Raw genomic sequence first — 24,260 nt, forward strand, 5'->3', positions numbered from 1 at the left:
GGGCTATATAAATAAACATTGATTGATTGATTGATTGACTAGTGTTCACTTCACAGCCACAGATGGTTCATCTAGTTATTGAAATTATTTACACATTACTTTGTCTGTTTCAGTCACTATGTTATTTAGTAACTACAGTAATTACAACTTGTGTTCACATTCACAGGAACCACATGGGTTAGCCTACTCTCTACAGTATTTACAACCTTACTAGTGTTCACTTCACAGCCACAGATGGTTCATCTAGTTATTAACTTTATTTACACATTACTTTGTATGTTTTAGTCACTGCAATAATTACAACTTGTGTTCACATCCACAGGAACCACATGGGTTAGCCTACTCTATACAGTATTTACAACCTTACTAGTGTTCACTTCACAGCCACAGATGGTTCATCTAGTTATTAACTTTATTTACACATTACTTTGTCTGTTTCAGTCACTATGTTATTTAGTCACGACAGTAATTACAACTTGTGGTCACATCCACAGGAACCACATGGGTTAGCCTACTCTATACAGTATTTACAACCTTACTAGTGTTCACTTCACAGCCACAGATGGTTCATCTAGTTATTAACTTTATTTACACATTACTTTGTCTGTTTCAGTCACTATGTTATTTAGTCACGACAGTAATTACAACTTGTGGTCACATCCACAGGAACCACATGGGTTAGCCTACTCTATACAGTATTTACAACCTTACTAGTGTTCACTTCACAGCCACAGATGGTTCATCTAGTTATTAACTTTATTTACACATTACTTGGTCTGTTTCAGTCACGACAGTAATTACAACTTGTGTTCACATCCACAGGAACCACATGGGTTAGCCTACTCTATACAGTATTTACAACCTTACTAGTGTTCACTTCACAGCCACAGATGGTTCATCTAGTTATTGACATTATTTACACATTACTATGGCATTTTTGCTTTGATGGCTCTGACATGAGCCTTTCTTGCATTTTCCTTTTTGGATTTTATAGCCAATTTCTGACCTTTCGCCACTTCTAACTGCTCCAAATGCAAAAAAACCTAAAGAGTACAAACAATGTTTATTCATTAGCTAACTTCCTTTATTTTAATATAGTCATTTTTGATGATTTATAGCATGAAATAACAAATATCTTGCAGTCACGTTGTTTATGTTTTCGGGATGTGCACGTCTGTTGTGTTTTCCCTTCCTGGTTCGATGGCCTGTCCCTAATGTTTTGCCCTAATCTTAACCGATGGTGACTCATCATAGTGAACAACAACAACCAATCATGGATGTTCTTGTACATAAACCAACCAATCGTCATTGATTGTGTGGATTCGCTACGTCCCTTCCATTTTTAACTTCATCATTTTTCATGGAAAACCCTACTTTTTACCACTGGACATACTTGCCAACCCTCCCGGATTTTCCCGGGAGACTCCCGAAATTCAGCGCCTCTCCCGAAAACCTCCCGGGACAAATTTTCTCCCGAAAAAACTCCCGAAATTCAGGCGGACCTGAGTGACGTGTTGACAACACACAACAGTAGTGTCTACCGTAAAGCAGTTAGTCTGCCGTAAACAGCAATGTTGTGACACTTTTAAACAGGACAATACTGCCATCTACTGTACATGCATATGTGACCCACCCATAATGTGTCACATTTTTGTGTTGATTTATTTATTTTATTTTGTGGTTTGAATTCGTTTTTGGAGCGGTCATTACACATTTATCAGTATTCACATTGGGCAGTAGGGGGTTAGTAGGGCGTGTCTTCCCAATTGAATGCTATCACCTGCAGACCGGAAGTGTCTTGACATACTGATGAGCGCGACCAGTCTGTGAACAATTGAAACGTCCTGTGTGCTTTTTCCTCCTGTATAACAGGTTAGTTTTGGTGAATCAACTCACTGAATAATATCCATGTGATCTTTATAAGTTTAAGTACACATTCTGATGGTGGAGCCTAACTCTAAAGTGTTTGTGAGTTGTAGTTTGTAAATGAACACTGAAATTCAAGTATTTATTTTATATATATATATATATATATATATATATATATTAGAGATGCGCGGTTTGCGGGCACAACCGCGGAGTCCGCGGATTATCCGCGGATCGGGCGGATGAAATAAAAAAAAATTAGATTTTATCCGTGGGTCGGGTCGGGTCCGGCGGTTGAAATAAAAAAAAATTAGATTTTAAATAGATTCAGGCGGGTGGCAGTTAAACCAATTCGGAAATATATATACATAGTTAAATGTTGTTACCCACATACGAAAAACGAGCAGGCACCTGCTGCATATGCCACAACAGAAGAAAAAAAAAAAAGAGATGGACACTTTTACGGAGCGGAGAAGGCCCCCGACGCCTCGCCGGGGTCCGGGACCGAGGCCCCTTCCCCCGAGAGGGCCCCACCGGGAGCCGTAGCTGAGGCGATCCGCGAGAAGGGCCCGACGCACGTCCAGGGTCACCACCGCGCCCACCGCACCGACACCCCGCCTCGTCCGCCTTCGCCGCGGCCGGTATCACACGCAGCAGGTAAGCAGCTTACCTGCCCGCCACCTCCGTGGCCGGGGGCTCGTAACAGGGGTCACTCCGCGCGCTCCGCCCACGCAGCTTACCTGCCCACCACCCCTGTTGCCGGGGGCGCGTAACAGGGGTCACTCCTTCCTTTTTTTGTGTGATGTGTAATGTCTAGTGTTTAAATGTACGGCAGTGACAATGAATTCCCCCAAGGGGACCAATAAATCTAATCTAATCTAATCTAATCTCCGCGCGCTCCGCCCGCGCAGTTTACCTGCCCGCCACCCCTGTTGCCGGGGGCGCGTAACAGGGGTCACTCCGCGCGCAGTGCGCTCACGAAAGGGGTGGGGCTCACCCTGGTTGATATAGACAGCAGGACGGTGGCCATGGAAGTCGGAACCCGCTAAGGAGTGTGTAACAACCCACCTGCCGAATCAACTAGCCCTGAAAATGGATGGCGCTGGAGCGTCGGGCCCATACCCGGCCGTCGCCGGCAGCGAGACGCGCTTGGAGGTGCGCTCAGCGCGGCTCCCATATGATTGCGCACTGGTGTGCGTCTGGGTCGTGACAGCGTGGCACGCGAATGTCTGTGCTGCATTGGATCAGTCTCCTTTCTTTAACAGGCAAAAGCTTTATAACCTCACTAATGCCTTGCATCGTCTATATTAGATATATAACAACGGGCGGGTGCGGTTCTGATCAAATGTTACATCGGGTGGATGGCGGATGGTTGACGACTTTCTGATGCGGTTGCGGATGAAATAATTGCCTATCCGCGCATCTCTAATATATATATATATATATATATAGCTAGAATTCACTGAAAGTCAAGTATTTCTTATATATATATATATATATATATATATATCTTAACCACGCCCCCAACCACGACCCCCGACCACGCCCCCGCCCCCCACCCCCCACCTCCCGAAATCGGAGGTCTCAAGGTTGGCAAGTATGCCACTGGATGATCAAAAACCGTAACGTAGTTGTTGGCCTGGTATGGCAAAGAGACGGGTCAAGATTTTAACACACATTGTAGGTCGGAAAAGAGATAAAAAAGGACGGATTTCCGACTATAGACTGAAAAATCCCATGGCTGATGGTTGTGTCTATGTGTCTCCTTCAGGTGGGGGATCAGATCATCGAGATAAACGGGGACAGCACGCGGGACATGACTCACGCCCGCGCCATCGAGCTCATCAAGGCCGGGGGCAGGCGGGTCAGACTGCTGCTAAAAAGAGGCACGGGGCAAGTTCCGGAATACGGTGGGTGCCGTTAGGCCTTAATCACCTTCTTGTAATAACAGATTAACTCCTGTCTTTCCTCCATAGATTAACCAGCATTTTAACTACTTTTATTAATACTTGGAAGTGGAACCACTGGCATATATGTACTGTGGGCTTTTACTTGCCTTCCCTCAGGAATGGTACCTTCCAACCTGTCCATGTGCATGAAAGGTGACACACTAAGCTCCCCCTATTTCTTCCTAATGGGCCACTCGAAAGACACGGTTTGTTGGCAGCTGCATGTCTTCTCTTTCTTCTCGCCGAGTGCTGTGCTTTGCATGCTCATGTGTGTGTTTGTGTTTTTGCACATGTGTAGTTTCAAGTCCGCCTGCTGGTGTTTGTGAATATAGACCAGAACTGGGCAATTTAAGGCCCGTTAAGTTTTTCAATCGGGCCCGCCGGACATTCCCATATCATTTTTGTTGAGCTCTTTAAGATGTAAAGTGTAGCTGCCATTATGATGTGCAGTGATGTTTTCTAATGGCCGTAAGTCTTCAACTATACTAAGTATTTATATGGTTGGAATCTGCGCTTTTGCATGATATACTAGTTACTATGGTCATCTAATGAGTTACTATGGTCATCTAATGAGCTACTATGGTCATCTTATTAGTTACTATGGTCATCTAATGAGTTACTATGGTCATCTAATGAGTTACTATGGTCATCTTATTAGTTACTATGGTCATCTAATGAGTTACTATGGTCATCTAATGAGTTACTATGGTCATCTAATGAGTTACTATGGTCATCTAATGAGTTACTATGGTCATCTAATGAGTTACTATGGTCATCCAATGAGTTACTATGGTCATCTAATGAGTTACTATGGTCATCTAATGAGTTACTATTGTCATCTTATTAGTTACTATGCTAATCTAATGAGTTGCTATGGTCATCTAATGAGTTACTATGGTCATCTAATGAGTAACTATGGTCATCTTATTAGTTACTATGCTAATCTAATGAGTTGCTATGGTCATCTAATGAGTTACTATGGTCATCTAATGAGTTACTATGGTCATCTAATGAGTTACTATGGTCATCTAATGAGTTACTATGGTCATCTAATGAGTTACTATGGTCATCTAATGAGTTACTATTGTCATCTTATTAGTTACTATGCTAATCTAATGAGTTGCTATGGTCATCTAATGAGTTACTATGGTCATCTAATAAGTTACTATGGTCATCTTATTAGTTACTATGCTAATCTAATGAGTTGCTATGCTAATCTAATGAGTTACTATGGTCATCTAATGAGTTACTATGCTAATCTAATGAGTTACTATGGTCATCTAATGAGTCACTATGGTTATTAATGAGTTACTATGCTCAACTAATTAGTTACTATGGTCATCTAATGAGCTACTATGGTCATCTAATTAGTTAATATGGTCATCTAATGAGTTACTATGGTCATCTAATGAGTTACTATGCTAATCTATTGAGTTACTATGGTCATCTTATTTGTTACTATGGTCATCTAATGAGTTACTATGGTCATCTAATGAGTTACTATGGTCATCCTATTAGTTACTATGCTAATCTAATGAGTTACTATGGTCATCTAATGAGTTACTATGGTCATCTAATGAGTTACTATGGTCATCTATTGAGTTACTATGGTCATCTAATGAGTTACTATGGTCATCCAATGAGTTACTATGGTCATCTAATGAGCTACTATGGTCATCTAATGAGTTACTATAGTCATCTAATAAGCTACTATGGTAATGTAATTAGTTACTATGGTCATATAATTAGTTACTATGGTCATCCAATGAGTTACTATGCTCAACTAATGAGTTACTATGGTCATCTAATGAGCTACTATGGTCATCTAATTAGTTACTATGGTCATCTAATGAGTTACTATGGTCATCTAATGAGTTACTATGGTCATCCAATTAGTTACTATGGTCATCCAATGAGTTACTATGGTCATCTAATGAGCTACTATGGTCATCTAATAAGCTACTATGGTAATGTAATTGGTTACTATGGTCATCTAATGAGTTACTATGGTCATCTAATGAGTTACTATGGTCATCTAATGAGTTACTATGGTCATCTAATGAGCTACTATGGTCATCTAAAGAGTTACTATGGTCATCTAATGAGCTACTATGGTCATGTAATTAGTTACTATGGTCATCTAATGAGTTACTATGGTCATCTAATGAGCTACTATGGTCATCTAATAAGCTACTATGGTCATCTAATGAGCTACTATGGTAATGTAATTGGTTACTATGGTCATCTAATGAGTTACTATGGTCATCTAATGAGTTACTATGGTCATCTAATGAGTTACTATGGTCATCTAATGAGCTACTATGGTCATCTAAAGAGTTACTATGGTCATCTAATGAGCTACTATGGTCATGTAATTGGTTACTATGGTCATCTAATGAGTTACTATGGTCATCTAATGAGTTACTATGGTCATCTAATAAGCTACTATGGTAATGTAATTGGTTACTATGGTCATCTAATGAGTTACTATGGTCATCTAATGAGTTACTATGGTCATCTAATGAGTTACTATGGTCATCTAATGAGCTACTATGGTCATCTAAAGAGTTACTATGGTCATCTAATGAGCTACTATGGTCATGTAATTAGTTACTATGGTCATCTAATGAGCTACTATGGTCATGTAATTAGTTACTATGGTCATCTAATGAGTTACTATGGTCATCTAATGAGCTACTATGGTCATCTAATGAGTTACTATGGTCATCTAATTAGTTACTATGGCCATCTAATGAGCTACTATGGTAATGTAATTAGTTACTATGGTATCTAATGAGTTACTATGGTTATCTAATGAGTTACTATGCTCAACTAATGAGTTACTATGGCCATCTAATGAGCTACTATGGTCATCTAATTAGTTACTATGGTCATCTAATGAGTTACTATGGTCATCTAATGAGCTACTATGGTCATCAAGTGAGCTACTATGGTCATCTAAAGAGTTACTATGGTCATCTAATGAGCTACTATGGTCATGTAATTAGTTACTATGGTCATCTAATGAGTTACTATGGTCATCTAATGAGCTACTATGGTCATCTAATAAGCTACTATGATAATGTAATTGGTTACTATGGTCATCTAATGAGTTACTATGGTCATCTAATGAGTTACTATGGTCATCTAATGAGTTACTATGGTCATCTAATGAGCTACTATGGTCATCTAATAAGCTACTATGGTAATGTAATTGGTTACTATGGTCATCTAATGAGTTACTATGGTCATCTAATGAGTTACTATGGTCATCTAATGAGCTACTATGGTCATCTAAAGAGTTACTATGGTCATCTAATGAGCTACTATGGTCATGTAATTAGTTACTATGGTCATCTAATGAGTTACTATGGTCATGTAATTAGTTACTATGGTCATCTAATGAGTTACTATGGTCATCTAATGAGCTACTATGGTCATCTAATGAGTTACTATGGTCATCTAATTAGTTACTATGGCCATCTAATGAGCTACTATGGTAATGTAATTAGTTACTATGGTATCTAATGAGTTACTATGGTTATCTAATGAGTTACTATGCTCAACTAATGAGTTACTATGGCCATCTAATGAGCTACTATGGTCATCTAATGAGTTACTATGGTCATCTAATGAGTTACTATGGTCATCTAATGAGTTACTATGGTCATCTAAAGAGTTACTATGGTCATCTAATGAGCTACTATGGTCATGTAATTAGTTACTATGGTCATCTAATGAGTTACTATGGTCATCTAATGAGCTACTATGGTCATCTAATAAGCTACTATGGTAATGTAATTGGTTACTATAGTCATCTAATGAGTTACTATGGTCATCTAATGAGTTACTATGGTCATCTAATGAGTTACTATGGTCATCTAATGAGCTACTATGGTCATCTAATGAGTTACTATGGTCATCTAATTAGTTACTATGGCCATCTAATGAGCTACTATGGTAATGTAATTAGTTACTATGGTATCTAATGAGTTACTATGGTTATCTAATGAGTTACTATGGTCATCTAATTAGTTACTATGGCCATCTAATGAGCTACTATGGTCATCTAATTAGTTACTATGGTCATCTAAGGAGTTACTTAATAATGTAAATAGTTACTATGGAATCAGTTACTAAGGCTACCAAAAGCGCCTTATTGCAGGTAAACTTGCCAAGGGACATGTAAGCAGATATTAACATTGCTGTATGTATAGGAGGGATAGCTGAACATGCTAACTAATATAAACATGTGAAGGTAGGACATTATATACAAAATAGACGGCCAGAGTTTTCTGAAAATGTTCCTCAGAAGTAGTTGATGTCATGCATGATATTTCCCTCTAACATTTGAGTCTGAAGGTGTTTATCTGGAATGACCCAATACTTTTGTCCATATTTGCATGCGATCCATACAATGTTTTTGTCCCCCCCCTTCCTTCAAGATCCTCTCTGGTGTCCCACAGACTGTGTCGGCCCCTGGGATGCCCTTTCTACAATCCACTCTACCCTGCAGGAAGTGACCCTGGAAGCCCACCAGAGTCCATTGCCTTCATCCCATCCGGCCGCATCCCTGGATTCCCCTCATCAGCTCCCTCTAGAGGCCAAAGCGTGCATGACGGCGGACACGAGCCCGCAAGTGACAGACCGCGGCTCCTCGGCTCGAGGGGCCGCAGGTGGCAGGTCCACCCAGCAGACGTGCAGCGTCAGGGGGTCGGCGGAGGCGGACAGGCCGCCCCGGGCTTTGCCTCCTAAGGTCGCCTTGGGGAGGCCCGCTGACGCGCGGGAGCGCCAGTGCTCCCCGTGCTGCGACACCCAGACGGTGGGCACTCTCTGGCCGTGGGACCCTTACGTGAGCCTCACTTCCAGCGGCGCCTCTCTGGCGGGCGGAGACGCACACCCGAGCCTCCAGGAGAGGCCGCCGACCAGAGGCCTTCGCCCCAGAGAGGAGGAGCGCTCCGGGGGCCACCTGGGGCTCTGCTGTCCCTCTAAAAGCGGAGGAGAACCGCCTGCCAGGAGCGCGGGGTCTTGGAACATGCCCGGGCCGGATAAGCTGCCGGGCACCCTGAGGTCCTGGACCTCCACTGTCAGCAGGTAGAAAAGGATCCTAGGGGACAAAATCCTCTCCATTCCTCTCCTCATAGTTCCTTCATTTTACCAGATGATTCTGACACCCACCACCTTAAAGATGGAGAGCAGACTTGTGGTGGACATGCCTCTGAGTAAATACTGTCCAAGTCAACAATATGTACATGTTGCTGTTTTGTCCTTCAAACAAGAAGAGGAGAACCAAAAAACAACAACAAAAAAAACAGTTCTCTACCTGGGCCTCGACTACATATCAAAACCACATCACCAAAACGGTGACCCCCCCCTAGAGGAGGTTTTGTGCATGACATTCGCAAAACAAGGACCACTTCCTTCGCCCTGGTTTTCCCTATGAAAGTGAACACCTCTGAGTTATGTACACAACTCAATCATAACCATGCAGTCATTATTATTATTATTATAAACCTGTTGTATTCATTTAAAGTAGGGAGGGGGGGGAAGCATCGTCCAAGTCTATATTTCCCATTTCTAGGCCTTTTTTTTTACCTGTGCTATGTGTACCACATCACTGTGCACATAGCAGGAAGTGCGAGGGAAGACCATGGACGGGGGCAGGGCGGAGTGCCTTACACTGAACTCCTCTGATGGCGACACATATCAGACGTCACATGTCAAGTGTTGTAGCGTGACCGTCAAGAACCGATGGGACATTCCGCGCCGTGTTGTTGCCGTGGCAGACGGGCGGAACCTCCGAGGTGGGACGAGTGTAACGTTGCCATCGAGCGACGTTGACGTTAAAGAGTCGTTATATTGGTTCCAGGTCTGACCCTAGGTAAATGGATTTCCGCAAAGTAGTAAATCAAATATTTCTAGAGATGTCCGATAATGGCTTTCTTGCCAATGTCGGATATTCCGATATTGTCCAAGTCTTAATTATCAACCGATACCGATATATACAGAACTGTCTCAGAAAAGCTCCACGGTGGCAAGGCCCCGGGGGTGGATGAGATCCGCCCGGAGTTCCTTAAGGCTCTGGATGTTGTGGGGCTGTCTTGGTTGACAAGACTCTGCAACATCGCGTGGACATCGGGGGCGGTACCTCTGGATTGGCAGACCGGGGTGGTGGTTCCTCTCTTTAAGAAGGGGAACCGGAGGGTGTGTTCTAACTATCGTGGGATCACACTCCTCAGCCTTCCCGGTAAGGTCTATTCAGGTGTACTGGAGAGGAGGCTACGCCGGATAGTCGAACCTCGGATTCAGGAGGAACAGTGTGGTTTTCGTCCTGGTCGTGGAACTGTGGACCAGCTCTATACTCTCGGCAGGGTCCTTGAGGGTTCATGGGAGTTTGCCCAACCAGTCTACATGTGCTTTGTGGACTTGGAGAAGGCATTCGACCGTGTACCCCGGGAAGTCCTGTGGGGAGTGCTCAGAGAGTATGGGGTAACGGACTGTCTTATTGTGGCAGTCCGCTCCCTGTATGATCAGTGTCAGAGCTTGGTTCGCATTGCCGGCAGTAAGTCGGACACGTTTCCAGTGAGGGTTGGACTCCGCCAAGGCTGCCCTTTGTCACCGATTCTGTTCATAACCTTTATGGACAGAATTTCTAGGCACAGTCAGGGCGTTGAGGGGATCTGGTTTGGTGGCTGCAGGATTAGGTCACTGCTATTTGCAGATGATGTGGTCCTGATGGCTTCCTCCGGCCAAGATCTTCAGCTCTCACTGGATCGGTTCGCAGCCGAGTGTGAAGCGACTGAAATGGGAATCAGCACCTCCAAGTCCGAGTCCATGGTTCTCTCCCGGAAAAGGGTGGAGTGCCATCTCTGGGTTGGGGAGGAGATCTTGCCCCAAGTGGAGGAGTTCAAGTACCTCGGAGTCTTGTTCACGAGTGGGGGAAGAGTGGATCGTGAGATCGACAGGCGGATCGGTGCGGCGTCTTCAGTAATGCGGACGCTGTATCGATCCGTTGTGGTGAAGAAGGAGCTGAGCCGGAAGGCAAAGCTCTCGATTTACCGGTCGATCTACGTTCCCATCCTCACCTATGGTCATGAGCTTTGGGTCATGACCGAAAGGACAAGATCACGGGTACAAGCGGCCGAAATGAGTTTCCTCCGCCGAGTGGCGGGGCTCTCCCTTAGAGATAGGGTGAGAAGCTCTGTCATTCGGGGGGAGCTCAAAGTAAAGCCGCTGCTCCTCCACATCAAGAGGAGCCAGATGAGGTGGTTCGGGCATCTGGTCAGGATGCCACCCGAACGCCTCCCTAGGAAGGTGTTTCGGGCACGTCCGACCGGTAGGAGGCCACGGGGAAGACCCAGGACACGCTGGGAAGACTATGTCTCCCGGCTGGCCTGGGAACGCCTCGGGATCCCCTGGGAAGAGCTGGACGAAGTGGCTGGGGAGAGGGAAGTCTGGGCTTCCCTGCTTAAGCTGCTGCCCCCGCGACCCGACCTCGGATAAGCGGAAGGAGATGGATGGATGGATGGATGTCTCAGAAAATTAGAATACTGTGATAAAGTCCTATATTTCCTGTAATGCAACCAAACACATGAAAATGTCATACATTTTGGATTCATCACACATCAACTGCAATATTGCTAGCCTTTTATTTTTTTAATATTACTGATTATGGCATACAGCAGGGGTGCTCATTACGTCGATCGCGAGGGTGTGTCAGTCGATCACCAGCCAGGCATTAAAAAAATAGTCCTAAAAATGAGCGATCATAAATCTTCACTATGACGTCACTTCCGTCACTTGATTGACATTCACAGCACCCGAGGGTCTTCTGAGATGACGCTGGCTGCTGCCAGCTCATTAAAATTACCGACTGGAAGGCGAGAAACACTTTATTTCAACAGACTCTGGCGCCGTACCTGTCGTCAAAACTCCAAAGACCGACTGCACAGTTGCGCTAACAAAACAAGAGTCTCAGAAAGCTGGCGTGCACACGCTAGCAAGCTACGGAGTTTGCCGACAATGTATTTCTTGTAAAGTGTATACAAAGGAGTACGGAAGCTGGACAAACAAGATGCCAAAAACCAACCACTTTCATGTGGTATTGGACAGAAAGGAGGACTTTTTTCTCCTCCATTCGAAAATGCGGACGTTTTTAGCACCACTGTCTGATTCCAATCAATGCAAGTCATCAGAATCAGGTAATACACCAACTTATATTCTTGTCTTCATGAAAGAAAATAATCTATATGTGTTAAACATGCCTGTATTATCTTTAAACACCTTTAACTTATTAACAATATTAACTATATGTGTTAAACATGCTTGTATTATCATTAAACATCTTTAACTTGTTAACAATATTAACTATATGTGTTAAACATGCTTGTATTATCATTAAACATCTTTAACTTGTTAACAATATTAACTATATGTATTAAACATGCTTGTATTATCTTTAAACACCTTTAACTTGTTAACAATATTAACTATATGTATTAAACATACTTGTATTATCATTAAACACCTTTAACTTGTTAACAATATTAACTATATGTGTTAAACATGCTTGTATTATCTTTAAACACCTTTAACTTATTAATAATATTAACTATATGTATTAAACATGCTTTTATTATCATTAAACACCTTTAACTTGTTAACAATATTAACTATATGTATTAAACATGCTTGTATTATCTTTAAACACCTTTAACTTGTTAACAATATTAACTATATGTATTAAACATACTTGTATTATCATTAAACACCTTTAATTTATTAACAATATTAACTATATGTATTAAACATTCTTGTATTATCATTAAACAACTTTAATTTATTAACAATATTAACTATGTGTTAAACATGATTGCATTATCATTAAACACCTTTAATTTATTAACAATATTAACTATATATGTTAAACATGCTTGCATTACCATTAAACACCTTTAACTTATTAACAAAAACATATATTTCATAAATAAGTAAATATAAATTATATATATGAATGAGGTAGATCCCCACGACTTGATCAATTGAAAAGTAGCTCGCCTGCAGAAAAAGTGTGAGCACCCCTGGCATACAGCTTAAGAAAACTCAAAAAACCTATCTCAAAAAATTAGAATATTTCCTCAGACCAATTTAAAAAAAAAAGATTTATAGCAGCAAAACAAAATCAAACATTTGAAAATGTCAATTAATGCACTCAGTACTTGGTTGGGAATCCTTTTGCACGGATTACTACATCAATGCGGCTCGGATTGAAGGCAATCAGCCTGTGGCATTGCTGAGGTGTTATGGATGCCCAGGATGCTTCAATAGCCGCCTTTAGCTCATTTGCATTATTGGGTCTGGTGTATTTCAGCTTCTTCTTCACAATACCCCACTAATTCTATAAGCCATATTTATTATTGAAGTCACAAAGTGCATTCTTTTTTTTTAACATGCCTCAAAACAGCAGCTTGGAATTTGGAACATGCTCACCCTTGATCACCGCCTGGGAGGTGAGGGGAGCAGTGAGCAGCACCGGTGGCCACGCCCGGGGAATCATTTTTGGTGATTTAACCCCCAATTCCAACCCTTGATGCTGAGTGCCAAGCAGGGAGGTAATGGCTCCCATTTTTATAGTCTTTGGTATGACTCGGCCGGGGTTTGAACTCACTCACTCACTCACAGGGCGAAAACTCTAAACACTAGGTCCCCCAGACACATTTTTTCTCTCTAACATATTTGCCCAGCTCTGCTCTAGACATGAAATAATGCCCTTTAGTAACCTATACACTTTTGTAATCCAATCTAGTAGACATAATAGAAAGTAAGACATATACTGTACTAGCTTCAGGAGCCATGCTCCCTTTTAGTGGCCAATACTTATGTAGTAGTGATTGTTTTAGTTCATTTAGCCATTTTTATGCTTGAAAATACTTCATATAGACCAACATTACACAGAATATGCTTAAAAAAACACACACTTTCTTATGAAGTAAGAAACAATGTGACATTACTTCTACAATAGCATTAGAATTGGTGACAGTTTGACTCTGTCATTATGAAATCTACTCTTACACTGAATCTGAAATGTATCAAAGTTTAAGTTACCTTTTTACTACGGTGCTTAACTTCTTTTTACAATTTAAGAAAACTTGAAAAAATGAGGTGTGACACCAAGCATCTTCTCAATAATGTTAAAGTGCTACTTCTTAGTGATGGCAGTTTAACCTTGGAACAGATTATTTCCAATGGGAAAATGTTGCAATTCAACATTTAAAGCATCAACAATCCTCCCTCACTACTTTGAAGTTTGTGGTTTTGCAGATTTGTTTGTGTTTTTTTTTAAGCATATTCTATGTAATTTTGGTCTATATGAAGTATTTTCTAGCATAAAAATGGCTTAATGAACTAAAATGATCCAATACTACATCAGTATTGGCCAATAAATGAGAGCATGGCTTCAGAAGCCAGTACTTTCTACTATGTCTACTAGATTGGATTACAAAAGTGTAACGGGCGTTATTTCTTGTCTAGAGGTTTTCTCATAATATTAATAACCTAATTTAAAATGTTTTAAACAGATTTTGTATGCTCTCGCTATGGAAATATTTGATTTACTACTTCAATTCCATTACAATGGTCAGACCTGGAACCAATTAACGACAACTCCTTAACGTCAACATCACTTGATTAAGTTACACTTTTTTTTTTTTTGCTTGACTTTTACAATGGTGCTTAACTTCTTTTTACACTTGCATGATAGTTTAAAAAAAAAGGGATACGAATTAAAGGGAAACTGCACTTTTTTGGGGGGAATTGTGCCTATCGTTCACAATCATTATGAAAGACCCCGCGACCCCAAAGGGAATAAGCGGTAGAAAATGGATGGATGGATGGATGACAAATTGATTTTTTTTATGCATTCTAAATATTAATCGTATTCGGCCCATAAAATCCAATAAATAACCATTTAAAAAAGCGTCAACAATAGTCCATTTACATTTGGTGACTTAAATATTAACAAGTATTAGTAATATTGTTATTATAAGCGCTAACAAATTACTTATAACTGTGACGTGATCACTTCCTGCGTGCCTATGTTTACATCATCTGAAAAGTAGATGGCCGAGAATATAATCTGACAAGTTGGGACACTTTGACAGCCGTTTAGGACCTGGAACTGGTGAGAATGACACTAAAAGCACTTGTTATGACACATTCATCTAAATGAGAATACCGGTATATGAACATCCTAGCAGTCTGCATCTTGATGACAGCAGACATTGTACAGTAAGTGATGTTTTATTATGCTTGTCAGGTCTCATGAAGTCTGCAGTGAGTAATAATCAGTGACGAAGAAAAAAAACAGCGAACGATGTGATAGGTTTACGCATGCTTAAAAATGATCAAAATAGGGAAATATTAAATGTTTACCTCCGCTCCGGACAGGCTAACCTCCTCCAACCTCCGAGGACAAAGCTACGAACAAGTCTGTGGAACGCTCTCCCTGACCACCTGAGGGCACCACAGACTGTGGCTGCTTTTAAAAAAGGCTTAAAAACCCTTCTTTTTAAAAAAGCTTTTTTTTTTAGATATATGCATACTAGTTTTAGCTATTTGGCTGTTCTAGTTTTTATTTATTTTTTATTATCTTTTTTTTTTTTTTTTTTTTTAATACACTGTAGCACAAATAAATACAAATAAAATCTATTATTATTATGTTATAATAAATTACTCTATTACATATATACTTACATCATGTATATATTACATGTTATTAGGGACCGCAATGTCCCTTTGGGACAGAGGACCCTATTGTATTTCGTGTGTTTTATTATTATTATTATTATTCCGCCGCCTCTTTGAGCTCTAATTGGACCCCCTTAACATGCTTCAAAACTCACCATATGTGACACACACATCAGGACTGGCGAAAATTGCCATCTAATAAAAAAACCAAACCCAAAACTCAAAATTGCGCTCTAGCGTCCCCTAGGAAAAAAACACAGACAAAACCGCTTGTAACTTCTGGTAGGAATGTCGTAGAGACATGAAACCTCTATGTAGGTCTGACTTAGACCTAGATTTCATACATTGACATCCTTCAGCAAAAATGAACAAGAAGTTGGCAATTCCCCCTTCAAAACAAAATTTTAGTAAAAACAGTCACTTTTCCCTGTTTGAGCTGTAATTTTACCACCTTAACATGCTTCAAAACTCACTAAACTGGACACACACATCAGGACTGGCAAAAATTGCGATCTAATAAAAAACCCCAACCCCTAAACTCAAAATTGCGCTCTAGCGCCCCCTAGGAGGAAAACACAGACACAACTGCTCCTAGGAGGAAAACTCAGACAAAACTGCCTGTAACTTCCAGTAGGAATGTCTTAGAGACATGAAATAAAAACCTCTATGTAGGTCTGACTTAGACCTAGATTTCATACATTGACAACCTTCAGCAAAAATCAACAGGAAGTTGGCAATTCCCCCTTCAAAACACAATTTTAGTAAAAACAGTCACTTTTCCCTGTTTGAGCTGTAATTTGACCCCCTTAACATGCTTCAAAACTCACTAAACTGGACACACACATCAGGACTGGCAAAAATTGCGATCTAATAAAAAAACCCAACCCCTAAACTCAAAATTGCGCTCTAGCGCCCCCTAGGAAGAAAACACAGACACAACTGCTCCTAGGAGGAAAACTCAGACAAAACTGCCTGTAACTTCCAGTAGGAATGTCTTAGAGACATGAAATAAAAACCTCTATGTAGGTCTCACTTAGACCTACATTTCATATATTGACAACCCCCAGCAAAAATCAACAGGAAGTTTGCAATTCCCCCTTCAAAACAAAAGTTTTGTAAAAACCGGCCACCTTTTTTTCTGAGCGCGTTTGTCGTGTCGGCTTCAAACTAGCACAGGAGAGTGATTGAACCCTTCTGATTAAAAGTTGACCAAAGAGTTTTAATTACTGTTTCGGTTTGGATTTTATGTGCCGTCAAAGTCGGTCCCGTCCATCGCTGCTTGCAGCTTTAGTTATAAATGTTACTATATTACATATATACTTACATCATGTATATAGAACCCTAATGGAGGTGTTTGGATGTTTTTAGGGGCTCTATAGGCTCCATTGTAAGCTGACTTTTGACGGCATTTATTTCATATTTAAAATGCAAAAACAAACATCCATCGTCATGTCTCATAATGATTGTGAACGGAAAAAAAGTGCAGTTCCCCTTCAACTCTTCATCGTATCTTAGGGGAGTTCAAAACGGTCCATATAACTTGCCTCTTCAGATAATAGCAATGTTTTGATTGTGACAGTTTGACTCTGGAACAGATCATTTTTGTTTCCTATCCTAACTAACCGGAGATTTATTGTTCCACCTTAGAGGTTCGTGCTTTTTGGCCATTTCTCAGCATCTTGTAAAAAAATCCAAACAAATGGAATTTCAGTCAACATTGTGTGGAGATTTTGGATGTGCCTGAACGCGTAATGTTTATTAGATGCTAACTAAAGTGCGTAAAAAGTCTTAGGTCAACCATAGCTTTGTTTTAATTACAAACCCCGTTTCCATATGAGTTGGGAAATTGTGTTAGATGTAAATATAAACGGAATACAATGATTTGCAAATCCTTTTCAACCCATATTCAGTTGAATGCACTACAAAGACAACATATTTGATGTTCAAATTCATAAACTTTTTTTTTTTTTGCAAATAATAATTAACTTAGGATTTCATGGCTGCAACACGTGCCAAAGTAGTTGGGAAAGGGCATGTTCACCACTGTGTTACATGGCCTTTCCTTTTAACAACACTCAGTAAACGTTTGGGAACTGAGGAGACACATTTTTGAAGCTTCTCAGGTGGAATTCTTTCCCATTCATGCTTGATGTACAGCTTAAGTTGTTCACCAGGGGTCTCCGTTGTGGTATTTTAGCCTTCATAATGCGCCACACATTTTCAATGGGAGACAGATCTGGATTACAGGCAGGCCAGTCTAGTACCCGCACTCTTTTACTATGAAGCCACGTTGATGTAACACGCGGCTTGGCATTGTCTTGCTGAAATAAGCAGGGGCGTCCATGGTAACGTTGCTTGGATGGCAACATATGTTGCTCCAAAAGCTGTATGTACCTTTCAGCATTAATGGTGCCTTCACAGATGTGTAAGTTACCCATGTCTTGGGCACTAATACACCCCCATACCATCACAGATGCTGGCTTTTCAACTTTGCGCCAAAAACAATCCGGATGGTTCTTTTCCTCTTTGGTCCGGAAGACACGACGTCCACAGTTTCCAAAAACAATTTGAAATGTGGACTTGTCAAGACCACAGAACACTTTTCCACTTTGTATCAGTCCATCTTAGATGAGCTCAGGCCCAGCGAAGCAGACGGCATTTCTGGGTGTTGTTGATAAACAGTTTTCGCCTTGCATGGGAGAGTTTTAACTTGCACTTACAGATGTAGCGACCAACTGTAGTTACTGACAGTGGGTTTTCTGAAGTGTTCCTGAGCCCATGTGGTGATATCCTTTACACACTGATGTCGCTTGTTGATGCAGTACAGCCTGAGGGATCGAAGGTCACGGGCTTAGCTGCTTAAGTGCAGTGATTTCTCCAGATTCTCTGAACCCTTTGATGATATTACGGAGCGTAGATGGTGAAATCCCTAAATTCCTAGCAATAGCTGGTTGAGAAAGGTTTTTCTTAAACTGTTCCAACAATTTGCTCACGCATTTGTTGACAAAGTGGTGACCCTCGCCCCGTCCTTGTTTGTGAACGACTGAGCATTTCATGGAATCTACTTTTATACCCAATCATGGCACCCACCTGTTCCCAATTAGCCTGCACACCTGTGGGATGTTCCAAATAAGTGTTTGATGAGCATTCCTCAACTAATAGTGACCAACTGTAGTTACTGACAGTGGGTTTTCTGAAGTGTTCCTGAGCCCATGTGGTGATATCCTTTACACACCGATGTCGCTTGTTGATGCAGTACAGCCTGAGGGATCGAAGGTCACGGGCTTAGCTGCTTACGTGCAGTGATTTCTCCAGATTCTCTGAACCCTTTGATGATATTACGGACCGTAGATGGTGAAATCCCTAAATTCCTTGCAATAGCTGGTTGAGAAAGGTTTTTCTTAAACTGTTCCGACAATTTGCTCAGGCATTTGTTGACAAAGTGGTGACCCTCGCCCCGTCCTTGTTTGTGAATGACTGAGCATTTCATGGAATCTACTTTTATACCCAATCATGGCACCCACCTGTTCCCAATTAGCCTGTTCACCTGTGGGATGTTCCAAATAAGTGTTTGATGAGCATTCCTCAACTTTATCAGTATTTATCGCCACCTTTCCCAACTTCTTTGGCACGTGTTGCTGCCATCAAATTCTAAAGTTAATGATTATTTGCAAATAGTTTGAACATCAAATATGTTGTCTTTGTAGCATATTCAACTGGGGTTGAAAATTATTTGCAAATCATTGTATTCCGTTTATATTTACATCTAACACCATTTCCCAACTCATATGGAAACGGGGTTTGTACTTTCTTCCACAGCGTGATTATTTTCCATTTATTCCGCCTCATTTTAAGTGGTGTCCTTATTATTAGTTAACAATGCCGGTGCATGCTATACGACTATGAGATGAATTCAAGTGTATCGCTACAAACTGAGCGGATGACGACCCAAGACTTTTGCACAGTTGGATCTTCACTCATTCAATGTCTCCGTTTTTGAGCAAGTGACGTGTATTATTAGCAAGTTGCTTGGAAGAAAAAAAAGGTCAAATGTCAGAAACGCTCCTCCCACCTCCGCCCTTGCCTTTTTGTGAGTCATTTTATACAGCGTGAAGAAAAAAAGAGACATGCAAAGAGCAAACAACACCCGTCCATCCCCGACCTGCATCGTGTGTTGGTGTTGACCTGCTTCACCTTGTACAGCTGTATTCCTACAAATATGGGTTACTGTATCGTTGATACTGTAGTTTCAAAGACGTCAACAACTATTTTTATGAAATGCGACAGTACTGATATATTACATTTTGCTATTGAAAAATGTTTAAAAAAAAAAAAAAAACCTTGTTTACCGAAAGATATTCTGAAATCCTGTCAAATAAACTTCTTGACATGGTGGACAAGAGATTGTTTTACTTGTCATGACAATACAGAAGATATAACAAGATATCAAGATTTGATTTAATAAACGTTTACACATAGGCACCTTTTGTGTGTGTGTGTGTGTGTGTGGTATTAATGTTAAAACACTGTCATTTGTGATAATACGGGACTTTTTTTTTTCCTAAAAGGTGACATTATTTAGCTTTCAAGAAGAGCAAGACGTCAGCTGACTCACGACTGAGTTGGACTCTGCAGGAGGAGGCGGGGCTTGATGGTCGGTCTGCTGCGCACCAGGATCCTCCTCCTGAAACGATAAAAATATATCAATCAATCAATGTTTATTTATACAGCCCTAAATCACAAGTGTCTCAAAGGGCTGCACAAGCCACGACGACATCCTCGGTTCAGAGCCCACATAAGGGCAAGGGAAAAACTCACGACCCAGTGGGACGTCGATGTGAATGACTATGAGAAACCTTGGAGAGGACCGCAGATGTGGGTGACCCCCACCCCCCTCTAGGGGAGACCGGATGCAATGGACGTCGAGTGGGTCTGGCATAATATTGTGAAAGTCCAGTCCATAGTGGATATAACATAATAGTGAGAGTCCAGTCCATAGTGGATCTAACATAATAGTGTGAGAGTCCAGTCCATAGTGGATCTAACATAATAGTGTGAGAGTCCAGGCCATAGTGGATTTAACATAATAGTGTGAGAGTCCAGTCCATAGTGGATCTAACATAATAGTGAGAGTCCAGTCCATAGTGGATCTAACATAATAGTGAGAGTTCAGTCCATAGTGGATCTAACATAATAGTGTGAGAGTCCAGGCCATAGTGGATTTAACATAATAGTGTGAGAGTCCAGTCCATAGTGGATCTAACATAATAGTGTGAGAGTCCAGTCCATAGTGGATCTAACATAATAGTGTGAGAGTCCAGGCCATAGTGGATTTAACATAATAGTGTGAGAGTCCAGTCCATAGTGGATCTAGCATAATAGTGTGAGAGTCCAGTCCATAGTGGATCTAACATAATAGTGAGAGTCCAGTCCATAGTGGATCTAACATAATAGTGTGAGAGTCCAGTCCATAGCGGATCTAACATAATAGTGTGAGAGTCCAGTCCATAGTGGATCTAACATAATAGTGTAAGAGTCCAGTCCATAGTGGATCTAACATAAGAGTGAGAGTCCAGTCCATAGTGGATTTAACATAATAGTGTGAGAGTTCAGTCCATAGTGGATCTAACATAATAGTGTGAGAGTCCAGTCCATAGTGGATCTAACATAATAGTGTGAGAGTCCAGTCCATAGTGGATCGAACATAATAGTGTGAGAGTCCAGTCCATAGTGGATCTAACATAATAGTGTGAGAGTCCAGTCCATAGTGGATCTAACATAATAGTGTGAGAGTGCAGTCCATAGTGGATCTAACATAATAGTGTGAGAGTCCAGTCCATAGTGGATCTAACATAATAGTGAGAATCTAGTCCATAGTTGATCTAACATAATAGTGAGAGTTCAGTTCATAATGGATCTAACATAATAGTGAGAGTCCAGTCCATAGTGGATCTAACATAATAGTGAGAATCTAGTCCATAGTTGATCTAACATAATAGTGAGAGTTCAGTTCATAATGGATCTAACATAATAGTGAGAGTCCAGTCCATAGTGGATCTAACATAATAGTGAGAATCTAGTCCATAGTTGATCTAACATAATAGTGAGAGTTCAGTTCATAATGGATCTAACATAATAGTGAGAGTCCAGTCCATAGTGGATCTAACATAATAGTGAGAATCTAGTCCATAGTTGATCTAACATAATAGTGAGAGTTCAGTTCATAATGGATCTAACACAGGGGTCGGCAACCCGCGGCTCTATAGCCGCATGCGGCTCTTTAGCGCCGCCCTAGTGGCTCTCTGGAACTTTTTAAAACATTTATGAAAAATAGAAAAAGATAAGGGGAAAAAAATATATTTTTTGTGTTAATATGGTTTCTGTAGGAGGACAACCGTAACACAAACCTCCCTAATTGTTATAAAGCACACTGTTTATATTAAACATGCTTCACTGATTCGAGTATTTGGCAAGCAACGTTTTGTCCTACTAATTTTGGCGGTCCTTGAACTCACCGTAGTTTGTTTACATGTATAACTTTCTCCGACTTTCTAGGACGTGTTTTATGCCACTTCTTTTTCTGTCTCATTTTGTCCACCAAACTTTAAACGTTGTGCATGAATGCACAAAGGTGAGTTTTGTTGATGTTATTGACTTGTGTGGAGTGCTAATCAGACATATTTGGTCACTGCATGACTGCAAGCTAATCGATGCTAACATGCTATTTAGGCTAGCTATATGTACATATTGCATCATTATGCCTCATTTGTAGCTACCGGTACATTTGAGGTCATTTAGTTTCCTTTAAGTCCTCTTGATTCAATTTATATCTCATGACACACTATCTGTATGTAATATGGCTTTTAATTTTTTGCGGCTCCAGACAAATTTGTTTTTGTATTTTTGGTCCAATATGGCTCAATATTTTGGGTTGCCGACCCCTGATCTAACATAATATTGTGAAAGTCCAGTCCATAGTGGATCTAACATAATAGTGTGAGAGTCCAGTCCATAGTGGATCTAACATAATAGTGTGAGAGTCCAGTCCATAGTGGATCTAACATAATAGTGTGAGAGTCCAGTCCATAGTGGATCTAACATAATAGTGTGAGAGTCCAGTCCATAGTGGATCTAACATAATAGTGTGCGAGTCCAGTCCTTAGTGGAGCTAACATAATAGTGTGAGAGTCCAGTCCATAGTGGATCTAACATAATAGTGTGAGTCCAGTCCATAGTGGATCTAACATAATAGTGTGAGAGTCCAGTCCATAGTGGATTTAACATAATAGTGTGGGAGTCCAGTCCATAGTGGATCTAACATAATAGTGAAAGTCCAGGTCATAGTGGATTTAACATAATAGTGTGAGAGTCCAGTCCATAGTGGATCTAACATAATAGTGTGAGAGTCCAGTCCATAGTGGAGCTAACATAATAGTGTGAAAGTCCAGTCCATAGTGGATCGAACATAATAGTGTGAGAGTCCAGTCCATAGTGGATCTAACATAATAGTGTGAGAGTCCAGTCCATAGTGGATCTAACATAATAGTGAGAGTCCAGTCCATAGTGGATCTAACATAATAGTGAGAGTCCAGTCCATAGTGGAGCTAACATAAAAGTGTGAAAGTCCAGTCCATAGTGGATCTAACATAATAGTGAGAGTCCTGTCCATAGTGGATCTAACAAAAGAGTGAGAGTCCAGTCCATAGTGGATCTAACATAATAGTGAGAGTCCAGTCCATAGTGGATCTAACATAAGAGTTAGAGTTCAGTCCATAGTGGATCTAACATAATAGTGAGAGTCCAGGCCATAGTGGATCTAACATAATAGTGTGAGAGTCCAGTCCATAGTGGATCTAACATAATAGTGAGAGTCCAGGCCATAGTGGATCTAACATAATAGTGTGAGAGTCCAGTCCATAGTGGATCTAACATAATAGTGAAAGTCCAGTCCATAGTGGATCTAACATAATAGTGAGAGTCCAGTCCATAGTGGATCTAACATAATAGTGAGAGTCCAGTCCATAGTGGGGCCAGCAGGAGACCATCCCGATTAGAACATTTGAGCATTATGTTTGTGTTCGATGACAATAAGTGTGTTTATCCTAATCATTCCTGCCACTTCATTTACACACACTGGCATTTTATATACCGCAATAATATCGTACCGTGGCCTTAAAATCGTGGTAATATCAAACCATGATATTTGAAATCGTTACTTCCCTAGCTGACAACAAACATAACTCATAGGACATGGTTTATGTGCTTAAAGCAGAAAAAGGGTGTGATATAATTCTTAGAACACTTTGGAAAGTTAGCGCCCTCTAGGGACCCGCTCAAGGTTGCCAACAGCCCTTTTATTGTGTCCCCTTCGGGCGCTCGGTACACGTCTGTACTGCAGTGAAAAATCTGATGAGGAATGCAATGTCATTAAATTCACAAAGTGGATAAGAACCTTGAGAGGTGTGTAGACCGTCGTTTGGAAGCGACAGCAGACCACGTCCACCAAGAAGCCCACCATGCCGTGCAGCATGCCTGCAACAGAGAAAATACTTTTTACTGTTTGACAGAAGAACTTTTTATGCCAATAACGCTTCTTCTCCCATATCATTGAGGAAGTACTATACCGGTACTTTAATAGTCATTTTGGATGTGGAGAATCATTGAGGAAGTACTATACCGGTACTTTAATAGTCATTTTGA

The 24,260-nt window shown here is 40.8% G+C and overlaps 2 protein-coding genes across 2 annotated transcripts in view; one reads left to right on the plus strand and one right to left on the minus strand.

The window, feature by feature from the left end:
- magi2b (membrane associated guanylate kinase, WW and PDZ domain containing 2b) overlaps positions 1-10,193 on the plus strand; it is a 300,576-nt gene extending 290,383 nt beyond the window's left edge. Inside the window, exons 21-23 of the mRNA XM_072911917.1 lie at positions 3,638-3,776; positions 3,933-3,968; positions 8,282-10,193. Of these exons, the coding sequence (XP_072768018.1) occupies positions 3,638-3,776; positions 3,933-3,968; positions 8,282-8,913 (807 nt within the window). The 3' untranslated portion in view covers positions 8,914-10,193. The remainder of the gene's footprint in view (positions 1-3,637; positions 3,777-3,932; positions 3,969-8,281) is intronic.
- Positions 10,194-19,530: 9,337 nt separating this feature from the next.
- The window catches only part of ergic2 (ERGIC and golgi 2), a 44,564-nt gene continuing 39,834 nt past the window's right edge, over positions 19,531-24,260 (minus strand). Inside the window, exons 12-13 of the mRNA XM_061924557.2 lie at positions 24,013-24,092; positions 19,531-20,244 (exon numbers count right to left, since the gene is read on the minus strand). Coding sequence (XP_061780541.1) covers positions 20,146-20,244; positions 24,013-24,092 — 179 coding nt within the window. The 3' untranslated portion in view covers positions 19,531-20,145. The remainder of the gene's footprint in view (positions 20,245-24,012; positions 24,093-24,260) is intronic.

This window comes from Nerophis lumbriciformis, linkage group LG29 (genome assembly GCF_033978685.3).
Source record: "Nerophis lumbriciformis linkage group LG29, RoL_Nlum_v2.1, whole genome shotgun sequence".
NCBI lineage: Eukaryota > Metazoa > Chordata > Actinopteri > Syngnathiformes > Syngnathidae > Nerophis > Nerophis lumbriciformis.